The sequence below is a fragment of the Syngnathus leptorhynchus genome, chromosome 18 (genome assembly GCF_054491065.1).
Source record: "Syngnathus leptorhynchus isolate UIUO chromosome 18, UIUO_Slep, whole genome shotgun sequence".
In the NCBI taxonomy this organism is placed as follows: Eukaryota; Metazoa; Chordata; class Actinopteri; order Syngnathiformes; family Syngnathidae; genus Syngnathus; species Syngnathus leptorhynchus.
The window spans coordinates 898,002-911,726 of NC_141212.1; the positions used below are offsets into that span (position 1 = coordinate 898,002).

General features: G+C 52.5%; 3 protein-coding genes across 10 annotated transcripts; 2 read left to right on the forward strand and 1 right to left on the reverse strand.

Annotated features, from left to right (window-relative positions):
- Positions 1-102: 102 nt before the first annotated feature.
- LOC147042106 (connector enhancer of kinase suppressor of ras 3-like) lies at positions 103-4,871 on the forward strand. Of its 4 annotated transcripts, none has more exons than XM_085938329.1 (13): positions 106-332; positions 1,201-1,364; positions 1,431-1,633; positions 2,015-2,102; positions 2,257-2,298; positions 2,808-2,927; positions 3,010-3,069; positions 3,198-3,266; positions 3,343-3,492; positions 3,569-3,666; positions 3,741-3,895; positions 4,002-4,094; positions 4,162-4,871. In XM_085938329.1, exons 1-13 carry the CDS (start codon positions 281-283, stop codon positions 4,485-4,487), a joined length of 1,620 nt encoding a protein of 539 aa, XP_085794455.1. In that variant the 5' UTR covers positions 106-280; the 3' UTR covers positions 4,488-4,871. The 4 variants fall into 4 exon arrangements, with proteins under 4 accessions (XP_085794454.1, XP_085794453.1, XP_085794455.1 ...); XM_085938330.1 differs by having other exon boundaries at positions 4,008-4,094; XM_085938328.1 differs by having other exon boundaries at positions 103-332; positions 1,201-1,633; positions 4,008-4,094.
- A 169-nt stretch (positions 4,872-5,040) lies between these two features.
- LOC147042107 (serine/threonine-protein kinase D3-like) lies at positions 5,041-11,180 on the forward strand. Of its 5 annotated transcripts, none has more exons than XM_085936984.1 (18): positions 5,041-5,164; positions 6,081-6,202; positions 6,523-6,842; positions 7,176-7,314; positions 7,385-7,516; positions 7,603-7,760; positions 8,007-8,184; positions 8,245-8,316; positions 8,375-8,613; positions 8,681-8,758; positions 8,821-9,052; positions 9,557-9,609; positions 9,674-9,746; positions 9,894-10,000; positions 10,078-10,239; positions 10,313-10,736; positions 10,822-10,907; positions 10,970-11,180. In XM_085936984.1, exons 2-18 carry the CDS (start codon positions 6,196-6,198, stop codon positions 11,087-11,089), a joined length of 2,580 nt encoding a protein of 859 aa, XP_085793110.1. In that variant the 5' UTR covers positions 5,041-5,164; positions 6,081-6,195; the 3' UTR covers positions 11,090-11,180. The 5 variants fall into 5 exon arrangements, with proteins under 5 accessions (XP_085793110.1, XP_085793112.1, XP_085793113.1 ...); XM_085936986.1 differs by having other exon boundaries at positions 5,089-6,202; positions 10,313-10,411; positions 10,469-10,736; XM_085936987.1 differs by having other exon boundaries at positions 5,089-6,202; positions 8,010-8,184; positions 10,313-10,411; positions 10,469-10,736.
- ndufaf7 (NADH:ubiquinone oxidoreductase complex assembly factor 7) lies at positions 9,893-13,530 on the reverse strand. The gene is made up of 10 exons (XM_085936989.1): positions 13,250-13,530; positions 12,963-13,129; positions 12,821-12,901; positions 12,646-12,756; positions 12,379-12,589; positions 12,240-12,298; positions 12,046-12,159; positions 11,828-11,971; positions 11,590-11,763; positions 9,893-11,524 (listed from the first exon to the last, which is right to left on the reverse strand). The coding sequence occupies exons 1-10, from the start codon at positions 13,320-13,322 to the stop codon at positions 11,306-11,308; spliced, it is 1,353 nt and encodes a 450-aa protein (XP_085793115.1). The 5' UTR covers positions 13,323-13,530; the 3' UTR covers positions 9,893-11,305.
- Between the last annotated feature and the right edge of the window lie 195 nt (positions 13,531-13,725).

The following is a 13,725-nucleotide window of genomic DNA, read 5'->3' on the forward strand; positions in this document are numbered from 1 at the left end:
AACGAAAAAGGAAATATTTTTGTGTCATCGTAAACTCAAGAAGGAAACCGTTGGTTCGCGCGCCCACGTAACTGGCGGAGAGCTGTTGGGCGTGGTTGAGGTAACCCGAGACTGTCGTGCACGCGCCCGTGCTGCCCTCCCACTTGAAACGTTCACCAGAGGAGAGCACTTGACTTCTCACTCACCAGCACCATGCACAACAGAAAACATCTGTAACTATTAATAATCATGACTTTTTGGCGCTCGCCGAGGATCATCTCCACTTTTTAAAGAGTCCAACATGGAGGCCGTGAGCGCATGGAGCCCTCAGCAAGTTCTAGACTGGATGAGAGGTAAGAAAAGCCAATCATCAACTGCACGCGCAAATCATGCAAGAACGTGATCAAGTCCATGCATGTTTTTATCTGTTGGAAGTCAGCACCGATGAGAGGCAGCTCACACGTTTTGGAGTTGCTCTCCACAGTGGACTCACACAAACAACGCGCTAGTTTTCTTTTTGTGATTCGAACCGTCAAAGTGGTTCTTATACCTGTCAAGTCATTGGCTGAGCCACAGGCTAGCAGGGGTGTGGCTAATTAGCCCACCGTGACGTCACACAGGTTGTGTCTATCCATATGCTAATGAGCAGTGATGTGTCTGAGAATGAACAAAACCGTCAAACGTCTCTCGTTTGATCACACGAGCCGGGACGAGTTTGGCGTGTCGGCACCGATGGACGTGTTGCAGCTGGCACGACAAGCGTGAGCTGGCAGCCTCCGCCCTGTCGAGTGACAGACATGGCCCGTGTCTTCCACTCGTAAGGGATGGACGGATGCTATTGTAGAAGGAGTCCAAATTCTAACCGAAACTCTGGAGTTTGGACTCTCGGTGGAAGGAGGAGGAGGATCCCCGCTGGCTTGTTTGTTCAGTGGGAGGAGAAAATGGAAAAAGGCCACACCACTTCTTTGCTGAGGATAAAGAATAACCACCTCTGGCTATTCCTGTTAGGAAAGGTGCACGCCACTCGAGGAAAAGCTTTTGAATGTTGTCGACCGCACTAAGTCGCTCAGCACTGGCGAGCACACGCGATTATAAATAAGCCGTCAGTGTGTTAGAGTCCAAGTCATAGTTGTTGATATTTGCTCAATGATTAACTTGATGAGCGAGCGCTCTCCGCTCACGTGCCTGACCTTGCTGTTGTTTTTGTTGCGGCCGGCCCAGGCCTGGATGACAGCCTGCAACAGTACCTCCCCGCCTTTCGGTGGCGACAGGTGGATGGCGAGAAGCTTCTGAAGATGACGCACCAGGAACTGAGCACGCTGGGCGTGCTCAAGGTGGGCCATCAGGAGCTCATGCTGGAAGCCGTGGACCTGCTCTGCGCGCTGGTACGCCGTCGTCACGTTAGAAAGCAAATGGGGTCAGTCGCCGATGACGTCTCTCCGTGTCGGAAGAACAACGGCGTGGAATCGGACAAGCTGAAGACGCTGGTGGGCCGGATGAGGATGGCTCACCGCGACCTGGGCGGCGCCGTGTCGCAGCGCCGCAAGAACCCCGCCTACGGCAGCGGCGCCGCCCACCGGCCCTCCAACGACTTCCTCACCGCTGTGGTGGAGCTCATCGCCGCCGCCAAGAGTCTGCTGGCCTGGATGGACAGGTGTGTGATGATGAGGGTCAAAGCTCCGAGGCGCTCGGGCAAATGCGCTAACCGCTAGCCCACCGTGCTAAACATCAGATACTTTGAGCGAATTCCAAACATTTTCCCACCCTAATGACTGTCGTCACTCAAGCTTTGACACAGCAGCTCATTAGACACACACGCCTCCACGCGCCTTTTCCAGGTGAGGCTTGTACGAGCCTGAAGAACATTCCCAAGGTTTGACACGCGTCGCTGTTGTTTACATTTCATTCGCGATCCATTGGACAGAGTGAGACGCCTGTCGCTGGCAATCTGTGATGATGAGAAAATAAACAGGCCTGGCAAAAGTTGTTTTCTTTTCTCTCTGGGCCCAATGTCAATAATGGATGTTGTTTGCAGGACTCCCCTGACAAGCACCAGCGACTTCACGTCCACAAAAAGCAACATCGTCCAACTGTGTCTGGAGCTCACCTCCACCGTCCAGAAGGTCGCTCGGACCCGCCTATCTTCTACACTCCAATGACGTTGGAGCTTGTTTTCTAATCCTAATAACGTTCACGAGCCTTTTTAATCTGGTTGTTGGTCAAAGTTCGCCGAAGCCGCCCACCACCCTCACTCGTGTTTGTGTTTTGTCCTCACAGGACTTCACCGTTTATGAGATAGAAGAGAAGAGCCTGGAAGTGGTCAGTCCTTTTCTTCTGCTTTTGATATCGGCGCACACACATGCACACACACACGCTTCCCTTTTCCTGTCCCGTGTTGTGTGCTGCTGTTTATTCAGCTCGGGAACGCCGACTTCCTGTCTTAGATCCCGCTTCCTGTTGGCCGGCCTTTTGTTCGCCGCTGTTGTGTGTCTTTTCCCCTTCCAAACTTCCAATAAAAAGAAAATGCCAACAGCATTTTTAACGGCAACAATTTTGAGCGTAATGGAAGAAATAGGAAGCTCGGCTAATTATTAGCTTATATGTGAAGTCTAGACACAAGCGATGGGAATTTGCGGGCGTGTGTGTATGGCTGGCTTTAGTTGTGTTCCGTTCACCTTGTGAACCCAATCCAAGTTGCAAAGAAACTGGGAGGAGGACTTTTCTCCAGTGTTTCCTGCTTATTTTGGTATTTCCTGTTGGTTGCTAGTTTCCTGAGCTAAAGCGCTCCCGTGTGTGTGCGTGCGTGCGTGCGTGTTTGTGCCTTTCAGTCTCAAGCTCTAAACAGCCTCTGCGAGAAGACGGCCCAGATGACCTCCGACCCGTCCAATAGCGACCATTCATGCGTGGAGGAAGTTCACATCTCCAACATCAAGCCCGGTGAAGGCCTGGTGAGTGCTGGTGGAATTTGTCGACCTCTAGTGGTCACTTTATAGACTGCGTGCAGTACTAATGTAACGCGTTGCCTCGTAGGGTATCTACATCAAGTCCACCTACGACGGCCTTCACGTCGTCACAGGAACCACTGAGAACGTGAGTTACCGCCTTGTGATTAATTGATTGATGAATCCACAACTCATCATTTCCCCTGACAAGACTGAAGAAAAAGACAACCTTCAATTTGCAACTTCCTCTTTCTTGTCATTGCTTTTCAACTTTAGTCCCCAGCAGACAGGACCAAGAAGATCCACGCCGGAGACGAGATGATCCGAGTCAACGAGCAGACGGTGGTGAGTGACGCCGACCTGGCGCTCTCTCCTCCCCAGCCTGCTCCATCATCGCCACGCTGCGCTGTGATTGGTCCAGGTGGGCTGGCAGCTCAAGAACCTGGTGGCCAAGTTGAGAGCGACGTCGGGCGAGGTGCTTTTGGTGTTGAAGAAAAGGCCGTCGGAAACCGCCGGCGCCTTTGCTGCGGCACCGCTCAAGAACATGCGCTGGAGGCCCCCCCTCGTTCAGGTGGGACCCAGCGTGACGTCATCACGTGTCATCGTAGCGTGATCTTGTAATGTTTGTTTCCACGACGACACGGCAGGTGTCATCGGGCCTCCCCAGATGGCGTCTTCCTTCGGAGACTCCGGCCATCTTGGATCTGCACATCCCCCCTCCCTCCGGTTCCCAGTATTCGTCAGTGTGAGTGGTGCACTTTGACCTTTCCTCTTCCTCTTGCGCCCATTTCAAGCCATTTCTTCATCTTTCTCACTCAGTGAGGCCGAGGCACCACCGAGGGCTCCTCACTCCTGTCTGGATGCTGCCAGAACCGACGTGGACAACGCTCCTCAAGTCCATCTGCCCATCCCGGCCCCAGCCCCGATCCCGATCCCGGTTCCAGTCCGACTCCGACAGCGCCACGGTGGACGCGGTGAGAACGTTTTACGCCAACAACTCCCAAAAAATAACGTTGACAGTCAAATATGAATTATAAATCATCATGACAATAAGGTGAAAAATATTTGTTGTCCGTGCAGGTGCAGGTGCAGGTAAACCTCGACCCATGTCCATGCCGGCCGAGGTTCTCTCAGCCGTGTCTTGCCAGCGCGGCGGCGGCCCGGGAAGGAACGGTAAGCAAGCCGCTCCGTTTCGGAGCCGCCGAGAAGCTTCACTCAAAGATGGCGTCGCGTCACGCAGGAGGAAGCCGCCATCTTCAACGCTACCTGAGTAACGACGGCATCAGCAGCGTCACGGAAGAGAAGGGCGAGGAGGAGCAATGCTTCCCGCTGCCGTACCGCCGCCAACCGTCCATCCGCGGCGTGGACCACATCCGGGGCAGCCGCTGTTTCATCAGCGCCGACTTGCACAACAGCGCCACCATCCCCTTCCAGGAAGCGGCGGCCAAGAAAGAGCCGCCCGCCAACGCCGCCGCCGCCGCCGCCGCCGCCGCCGCCGCCAGTGGGAAACAGTCGACGTCGCTGCTCGGAGGCTGGCTGGCTCGCCTCAGGCTGCTCAGCCATTGACGGACACGCAGGTTTTGATTGACAGCTCTCTGGGCATTGATAAACCTTTTTAGGGATGTGCCAAATACTTGCAGCAGATTGACTGTTTTTTTTATTTTATTTGTTACTTGCTTAAAACCTCCTTGATTTGAAATGGCATAAGATGGCACAATAAGTTCTGTGACCCTCCTACGCTATAAATATATACTGCAATATATCTATTTTTTTACTGTAAACATCTTTTAAGTCACATTTTTACTCAGGACAAAGTTTCTATACACAAATTGTTTCAATTTTTGTGGTGCCATTTTGGAGTTTCATTTGCAGAATAGTACATATTCTGTTCCCATTAACGCCCACCAGGCGGCGCTGTTTGATCGTTTATTAAAAGTTAATTGACGGTGACGTCGTGTGTGTGTGTGTGTGACGTCCCTTGTCTGACCGTCTACCTCGGTCACGCGTGCGCACTAGTGATGTGCATTCCAGATCTTTTAAGTGAAGTGAATTTATGGAATCAGTTCACTCAAAAGATTCGTTCAACGAATCGTCCCCACCCCACATACACACTGATCCGGGTTTTTGTTTTTTTACTTCGTTCTTTTTTCAGTTCATATGACTTCAACCAGTAGATGTGAGTCATGCGCATTGAAGCTGGTGCCACCACGCCGTCAAACTGAACTGCCTTCCCGTGCATCAACGTAAGTAGCAGTCATCGAACGCGTTGCGGCTCCTTGCGTGAACAATTCGGTGAATGAACGTGATCCAGAATGGAGACCAACGATTTGCCAAGGAAAGAAAGAACGACACACTTCTTTTATGCTCGTTTTCTCCAAGCTAACGACTAACTTTACTGCATGAAAGGATGCGCCGTTATGCAAGAGCGGGGAGATGAGGGAAATGTCGCCGTCTGGCGGACACGCCGTTGTAAATGAATGGGGTTTGGCACTTGGTGCATTTTGCAAATTTTCAAATTGTCAATTCAAATTTATTGACATTGTACAGCACATGTACAGTACAGCGAAAAGTACTTTTGACATCCAACACGTTATTTAAAACCTACTATAAGTAAATCGTAAATCGACATTCTGGCTGACATAGTTCACGCAAGGAGGGAGCCGAAACACGGGAAGGAAGGAAGGAAGGAAGGAAGGCAGGAAGGCAGGAAGGCAGGAAGGCAGGAAGGAAGGAAGGAAGGAAGGAAGGAAGGAAGGAAGGAAGGAAGGAAGGAAGGAAGGCAGTTCACTCATTGACTCGTTTGTTGGCGAACGAGAAAGTCAAGACTCGTTCCCTCACTGATCCGATCGTTCTCGCGATGAACTGGAAATCACTCACTCACTCACTGACTCGTTCACTCACAGATTCGTTCAGTTGGTGAACGGGAAATGCAATTCACAACTCGTTCGTGAACGGGAAGTGACATCATTTTCTTCTTCTTCGTTTTGTTTGACGGTGTGGTGGCACCAGCTTCAATGCGCATGACTGACACCTATTGGTTGATGTCATATGAACTGAAAAACGAACGAATCACTTCACTCTCGTTCACTGAAAACATTCGTTCTTTGGAACGAATCGTTCACTCACGAGCCAACACGAGCGCGCACTGTGCACGCGCAGGGAGCAAAGTGGATATGGTTTGGGTTCGAAAGCCCAGCAGAGGACGCTTGTGGAGACATTTGACGTCCATGAGCCATTTTGCTGAGCGACAGCAAGTTCAGCAGCGTTCTTCCTGATGCGAGGTACTCCTCTCTTTTCTTCTCATGCAACCATAAGTTCACCTTTTGCAAATAACTCGCGACAAGCACGCTTGGAAAGTCCTTTTTTTCATTTGCGTGATGATTCCATTTACCTGTGCTTCACTTATTGCTCAATGCTAAAATGTTGCCTTTTGTCAGACTTTCTATTTCATCTCGTGTTTTTTGTCATTGAATTTGTTTCCACCTGTTCACAGTTTAACTGCTGTTCAAATCTTTCATTGATTTTGGTTTGGTGCATTCATCATGTATATTCAATGTATATGAAATATTATGAGGATTTCAATTGTGTTTTTGTGAATCAGTATGTCAGCAAGTCCCCGAAAGGAGAAAAACTGAGAAATGTGAAGCGATAGAACGCCGAGGAGGACGAGCGAGACGCGTCCATTTCACGTCGCGGTCCATGTCGTCGGAAAGCGGTTCGCCACCGCCGTCGCCTTCGACTCCCTCGCCGTCACCCGTCCCGCCCGACGACCGACCCGGCCTCCCCGCCCCCGGTGTCCCCGCCCCCGGCGTCTCCTTCCTGCTCCAGATTGGACTGACCCGGGAGCCGCTGACCCTGGACGCCGACGACCTCTCGCTGTCGGCCATCGTTGACCTCGTTTGCGCCGTCCTCGACCACAAGGTACAAAGAAAAAGTTACTGTGCTCCACAAGTTGGACTTTTGTGACCTCGACCAGTTTGTGAGTGTGTGTGTGTGTGTGTGTGTGTGTGTGTGTGTGTGTGTGTGTGTGTGTGTGTGTGTGTGTGTGTGTGTGTGTGTGTGTGTGTGTGTGTGTGTGTGTGTGTGTGTGTGTGTGTGTGTGTGGCCCGCTTAATGGCAGATTAAAGACACACTCAGTGTGCATTAAAAGAAGTGATTCTGTTTTTTTCTTCCTCGGGTCAAAGCCGGCCGGGCCAAAACAATCCCGTAAGCCGAAGGTTTCACCATTTTTGGAGTGTTTCTTGTTTTGTTCAGTTCCCAGAATGCGGCTTGACGCGAATGCACGACAAGATCCTGCTCTTCCGCCACGACCTGAACTCGGACAACATCCTGCAGCGGGTCAGCGCCGCCGAGGACATACGCGAGGGCGACCTGGTGGAGGCGGTCCTGTCGGGTCAGCGCCGCTCTCTCTTCATTCTACGAGGCCGGAGCGCGCAATTGACGGCGGCGTTGTCCGCTCGCAGCTCTGGCTTCATCGGACGATTTGCAGACGTGCCCCCACCTGCTTTGCGTGCACTCGTACCGTGCGCCGGCCTTCTGCGATCACTGCGGCCAGATGCTGTGGGGGCTCGTACGCCAAGGCCTCAGATGTGAAGGTGAGGTGTGCCGCAGGGGTCAATGTGGGGCCCTCTGTGTTTTTTTTTTTTTTTTGACATGAAAGATTGACGTCATGTCTCTGCAGGTTGTGGTCTGAACTTCCACAAGCGTTGCGCAATGACAATTCCAAACAAGTGCAGCGGCGTCAAGAGGAGACGAGCCTCCAACGTCGGCGCTCCCGCATCTCTTCAACGCCGACCTTCTTCCGACCTCCCCAAACATTGCAGCGCGCCGCAGGATGAGGTACGGCAGTCTCAAAGTGCCACACCTGACATTTTCATGTTTGTGTAAATGAGCACACATTCGCAGATGAGCTCGTCTAGATTGTGCAACCAGCGCGCACACACACATTGACAGTGCCTGGAGGCAAGGCACCGGATTTTCCATCCTGTTTCACACAGCCAGTAAAGTGATTACCATGCGCACACACACACACACACACACACAGCTTCACTTGTTCTTTTGTCATCATTAAATTGATGTGAGCAGCAGCGCCCCCCTCTGGGCGCCAGGAATCGTACGCACGGCATCCGGTTGGCCAAATCGTCCTCGGGGGGCGTCAAGCTGCCGCACACCTTCGCCGTGCACACGTACGCCCGACCCACCGTGTGTCAGCACTGCAAGCGTCTGCTCAAGGGTCTCTTCCGACAAGGCCTGCAGTGCAAAGGTCAGCACGCTGCATCCTCAAACTTGGGGAACCTTCTGACGTGCCGCCCCCCCGCTTCAGATTGCAAGTTCAACTGTCACAAGAGATGCGCCGACAAAGTTCCTCGAGACTGCTTGGGGGAGGTCAATGGAGGTGAGTCCGCTATAGTATTATACATGACATGTTCGTGTGACTTTGTCTTGTACTCCAGAAGGAACATCCGGTCCCATTCTGGACGCCGAGTCCACCTCGGAGGCGCGCAACGGAGACGTCGACGAGCAGGAGCGAGGGGCGGCGTCGGAGGAGCGCAATGATGACAACGAAAGCCCTCCGTCCGGCGGCAACATCCCCCTGATGCGAGTGGTCCAGTCCATCAAACACGCCAAGCGGAGAAGCTCCACTGTGGTCAAAGAAGGTTGGATGGTCCACTACACCAGTCATGACAACATGGTCAGTACACACAAAAACACAAACCCGATTGTGATTACACACGCGTGACCTTGACGTGTCTGTGCAGAGGAAACGACATTTCTGGTGTCTGGACTGCAAAAGTCTTACACTCTTCCAGAACCACAGCGGAGCCAAGTTCTACAAGGTACCGACCCACACACATTTCTGGGTCGAAGGTAAGGTGATGTTCCCAACGTGCGTCCTCAGGAGATGTCGCTGTCCGAGATCCTGCGCGTGGAGGCGTCGCGGGAAGCGGCCGGCCCGACGGCGGGCAGCAGCGCCCCCTGCTTCCGTTTGGTCCTGGCGTCCGGCGCCGTCTATTACGTCGGCGAGGATGACGGCGGCGCCTCTCGGGAGACGGGCCGCAGCTGGGAGAAGGCCATCCGCCGGGCCATGATGCCCCTCACGGCCAAAGGCACCGGAAAGGGCCGGGACCACGGTGAGCGTCACCGGCGTGATGATGCAACAGGAAGCAGAACGGCGTCTGTGAGATTTGACAGCCGCCACGCCGAGCGGGAACTGTCAATCCCGCTAAAGAGACGCTGATTGAAGGGATTTCAGCGGATTTTCCGCCTCATCTGGCTCCATTTTGGCAGGAATTAACAGTAAATTCCTTTTCGGCCTTTTCACCTCGTTAGCCCCGCCCCTTTTTGCAATCACATTAATACATGCTATTATGCTAATGCACATTATGCAACACATAATGACAGGAAGATCTCATTCCAGGAACAGGAAGTGATCTTCATGGTTGAATAAATAAAAGGCGTGTAAAATATTTGACCCCAATGTAAGCACAAAGCAGAATCTGAATCGATAGTGCCGCTCTCATGGAAATTTGCTGGCAGGCGACCAGCAGGCACTGTGAGGGGGAACTGGAACATGGGATTTCTTTTGATTTATATATATTAAAAAAAATAAAGTCACGCTGTGGTTGTGTCCGCAGAGGAGCTCGCCATCAGCATATCAGTTTGCAACTCGCAGATCCGAGAGAACGTGGTGAGTCCCGGGAGCATGATCTTCATCGTCTTCATTTATGCTCATCTAGCTTTTCCTCATCCAGGATATCAGCTCCGTCTATCAAATCTTTTCCGACGACGTTCTCGGCTCAGGACAATTTGGTGTCGTCTATGGAGGTGAGATCAGGTCAACCTCCTGTGCATACCACTAAAGGGAGCCCCGCACTGTGCTCTGCGGGCTCCCTCTAGTGGTACGATGAAGAACCACGACAGACCTCAAGACATTTGGATTTCAAAATATTTATTTGATGTCATCCCCCTCAGGTCAGCACAGAAAGAGCGGTCGCGACGTGGCCATCAAGATCATCGACAAGATGAGATTCCCCACCAAGCAGGAGAGTCAGCTGCGAAACGAGGTGGCCATCTTGCAGGTATCCATCCGCATGCTAAAGAAAGTGCATCTCTCCTGCTTTTGGTCGAGTCGCGGCGTCTTCTCGTCCGTCTCCAGAAGCTGCGGCACCCCGGCGTGGTAAACCTGGACTGCATGTTTGAGACCCCCGAGCGGGTCTTTGTGGTCATGGAGAAGCTTCACGGTGACATGTTGGAGATGATCTTGTCCAGTGAAAAGAGCCGCCTGCCTGAGCGTCTGGCCAAGTTCTTGGTGACGCAGGTGAGCGGTACAAATGATTTCTCCATCTGCTTCTTGGTCTCCTCAAGTTCTTGTTCTTGCCTCCTGCATGCAGATCTTGGTGGCCCTCAGACATCTCCATTTTAAGAACATCGTCCACTGTGACCTGAAGCCTGAAAACGTCCTCCTAGCCTCGGCGGAACCTTTGCCTCAGGTACAAAGACAACAAATTGCTCTTCCCGAACGGCGTCGTGCATCTCTTCTTCCACAGGTGAAGCTGTGCGACTTTGGCTTCGCCCGCATCATCGGCGAAAAGTCCTTCCGGCGCTCGGTGGTGGGAACGCCGGCCTACCTGGCGCCGGAGGTTCTCTGCAACAAAGGCTACAACCGTTCGCTGGACATGTGGTCGGTGGGCGTCATCATCTACGTCAGCCTGAGCGGAACTTTCCCTTTCAATGAGGACGAGGACATCGACGAGCAGATCCACAACGCCGCCTTCATGTACCCGCCCAATCCTTGGAAGGAGATCTCAGGGGATGGTAGGAGACCCGCAGAATAAATCAATAATTGTTTTGATGAACCCAAAGATTTGCTCAGCCAGTGACCCTAGTCTTGTTTCCATAGCGACGGACCTGATCAACAACCTGCTGCAAGTGAAGATGAGGAAGCGCTACAGCGTGGACAAGTCTCTCAGTCACCCGTGGCTGCAGGTAAGCAAGTGGAAAAGCAAAAAAAAATCTGGACCGAGTCAGACTAGCGTCCGGTTCTCCAGGACTACGACACCTGGAAGGACCTTCGGGATTTGGAGACGCGGCACGGCGAACGCTACGTCACGCACCAGAGCGACGACGCACGCTGGGAGGAATTTGCTGGCCACCAGGAGAAGCCCTAGTCCCCGGACGGACATTTGCTCTTAAGAATCCAAACATAGATTCAACAGCTTTTTAAATGCTATTTGGGAATTAAAACTTTTGCACTCACACAAAAAAGGCACAGTGTCCACTAACTGCATGGCGACCAGTCCAATGTTTGTCTTTATCTTCCATGACTTCAAATAGCGGCCGGGACAGACTCCATGTGGTCCATTTGTTGGGATTCTTCAAAGCTGTCAGGCAAATTGGAGCTCAGTGAAGCCGGCGACAGGCGGCGGCGCCGGAGACCTCTTTTCCAGCTTGAGCCCGGTGGCCATCTTGGGGCCGGCCAGGCGGCTCGGGTGCAGTAAGCCGAAGAAGAGAAAGCGCTCGCCCATCTTGGCGCCGTCCGTCAGTGCCTCGTAGCTGCTTAGCAGCTGCTCCCTGGTGGCCTGGTCGCTGTTCTTCAGCAGGACCTGGGAACCAGACAAATCATTGGAGCCCGACTTGTCGTAGCCCATCGGGTCCTAAGCGCACTTGCCTCCATGCGTACGTCGATGCCCATGTTCTTCAGGAAGTTCTTCTGAGACAGCGGTCCCAAGCAGGCCACGCCCTTTCCCGCTACGCGCCGCACGTAGCTAAAATCCACGTCCGCCGTGAGGTCGGCACAGCCGGGAGACGCCAGGACGTGGTGGAGACTGTGACCTTTGAACCCCTGACAAGCAAAGATGGAAGGATTTGACAGACCGCCGCTAATCGGCGCGACGAGGCGGTCCTACCCGGAAGGTGTCCGTCTTGGTGCCGTCGTGGCCGTAATCTGCGATCAGCGCCGCCCCGCCGTGCTCGGAGACCCGGCGCGCCAGCTGCTGGATGATGACGCCGCCCTCGGCGCAGACCTCCACGTGGTCCCGACTTTCATCAACCTGCACGTACGCAAACCTTCGAACCGCACAATCGAGCTCTCGTCGATGGGAAAAAGAATCCAACTTATACTGACCTGCACCAGCGTGTTGGAGGCCAAGGTGGGCGACGGCGCCAGAACGAACCTCAGCCGGCCCGACCGCTCGGGGTCCACGTCCACCATGACCTCACGCCAGCCTCGCTCCGTCCGCTGGCGAGCGAAGAAAGAACAGATTGATCCAATTGATTCAAACGATTAGAGTGAGGCAGTCTCGACGATGTTGTTGGTACCTGGAACTTGTGTATGGGGAGGGCGTCGAAGAACTCGTGAGCCAGAAACACGCTGAAACCTGGACAATTTTGTTGATGGTGACAACCCCCAACTGGTCTCCATGGCAACGCTTTACTATTTCTTCTGATTTGAGCCTACCGGGCGGGACGTCCTCCAAGCGGCGGTACCAGGACACGGGCAGGCCAGCGGCGGTTCGGCCGTGCCTGTAAACGGGGCGGTTTTCCCGCGCGACCTCGTCGACGGTCCCGACCAGAGTCTGAGCCTGCAGACGACTCAGAAGCGGGCTCACCTCCACCAAGTGTAACGACACGGAAGCCGCGCTCAGCACCGGCTGGAGCTGAGCAAAAACCTGCAGCAACAATGCGATGATGATTTTGTCAGGCGAAAGCATCAACGAGGGCGTACCCGGAGAACGTCGCTGGCCAAAGATCCTTTTCCGGGTCCCAGTTCCACCAGCTGGAGCTGTTTGGGCCGACCCGCCGCCATCCACTCGCTGACCACCCACACGCCCAGCAGCTGCACAAACAGCAAGTATTCAAATACCGTACCTAGCTAACATAAAAGTAGCAATTTGGCGCACCTCTCCAAAGATCTGACTAATCTCCGGCGATGTGATGAAGTCTCCATCGGCTCCCAGCATGTTCTTCCTCACATAATATCCCTTAAGATACAAGACAAAGTTAGGAGGTGCCACGTGGAGAAACAAAGTGTGGCGGACGCACCATGACGGGGTTGGTGAGCGCTTCCCTCATGTATTCGGCCACGGAAATGGGCCCGGTGGCTTTGATTTTGGATGACAAGTGTCGCAGCATGGAGTATCCGCTCGCGTCCTCCTCCGAACAAGAAGATGAGGAGCTCCAAAGTCTGGTCCTCGCCACTGGCCAGCGCACTGATGACAACAAACTCTTTTTGTGATGGTATTCACTCATTCAAGATAAAGACAAGACATATTTTGGTTTTGTGTCATGCATAAAGTTATTAAAGACATGTTGAGGATCACACTTCTTACCTGGTCGCACTGGACTGACAGGATGAATCAACCTGATCAGCTGATGTGTTTTGGCAGCACAAAGGCGCCTCATTTCTCCAAATAGGAAGCAAAATGCTCACTTAAGTCTCGTGCTTGATTTGATTTGTTGTTGAATGGAACTTTCAGCACGTGCACAACATCGTTCGCGTTAACACGGTCATCCACACGAGACAAAACACGAATGGCAGAAATTAAATGAGGTATTATTATTATGCATGTATCATTGAATGGTCCTCACGGCAGGTCGAGGACTTCCGTAAATATGCATTTCATCATGACGGACATAAACATCCGGTGTCCTTTCAAAACAAAACAAAAGAAACTAATTTTAAGAATTTGCATTCATTTACAATATAGTTTGTTACTTTTTGCTGAAATAATATCTACACTACTCTAAATTTTTGTTCATCCTGGGTGCAGGTACATATTTAGCGTGTTTTTATTTATTTTGAAAA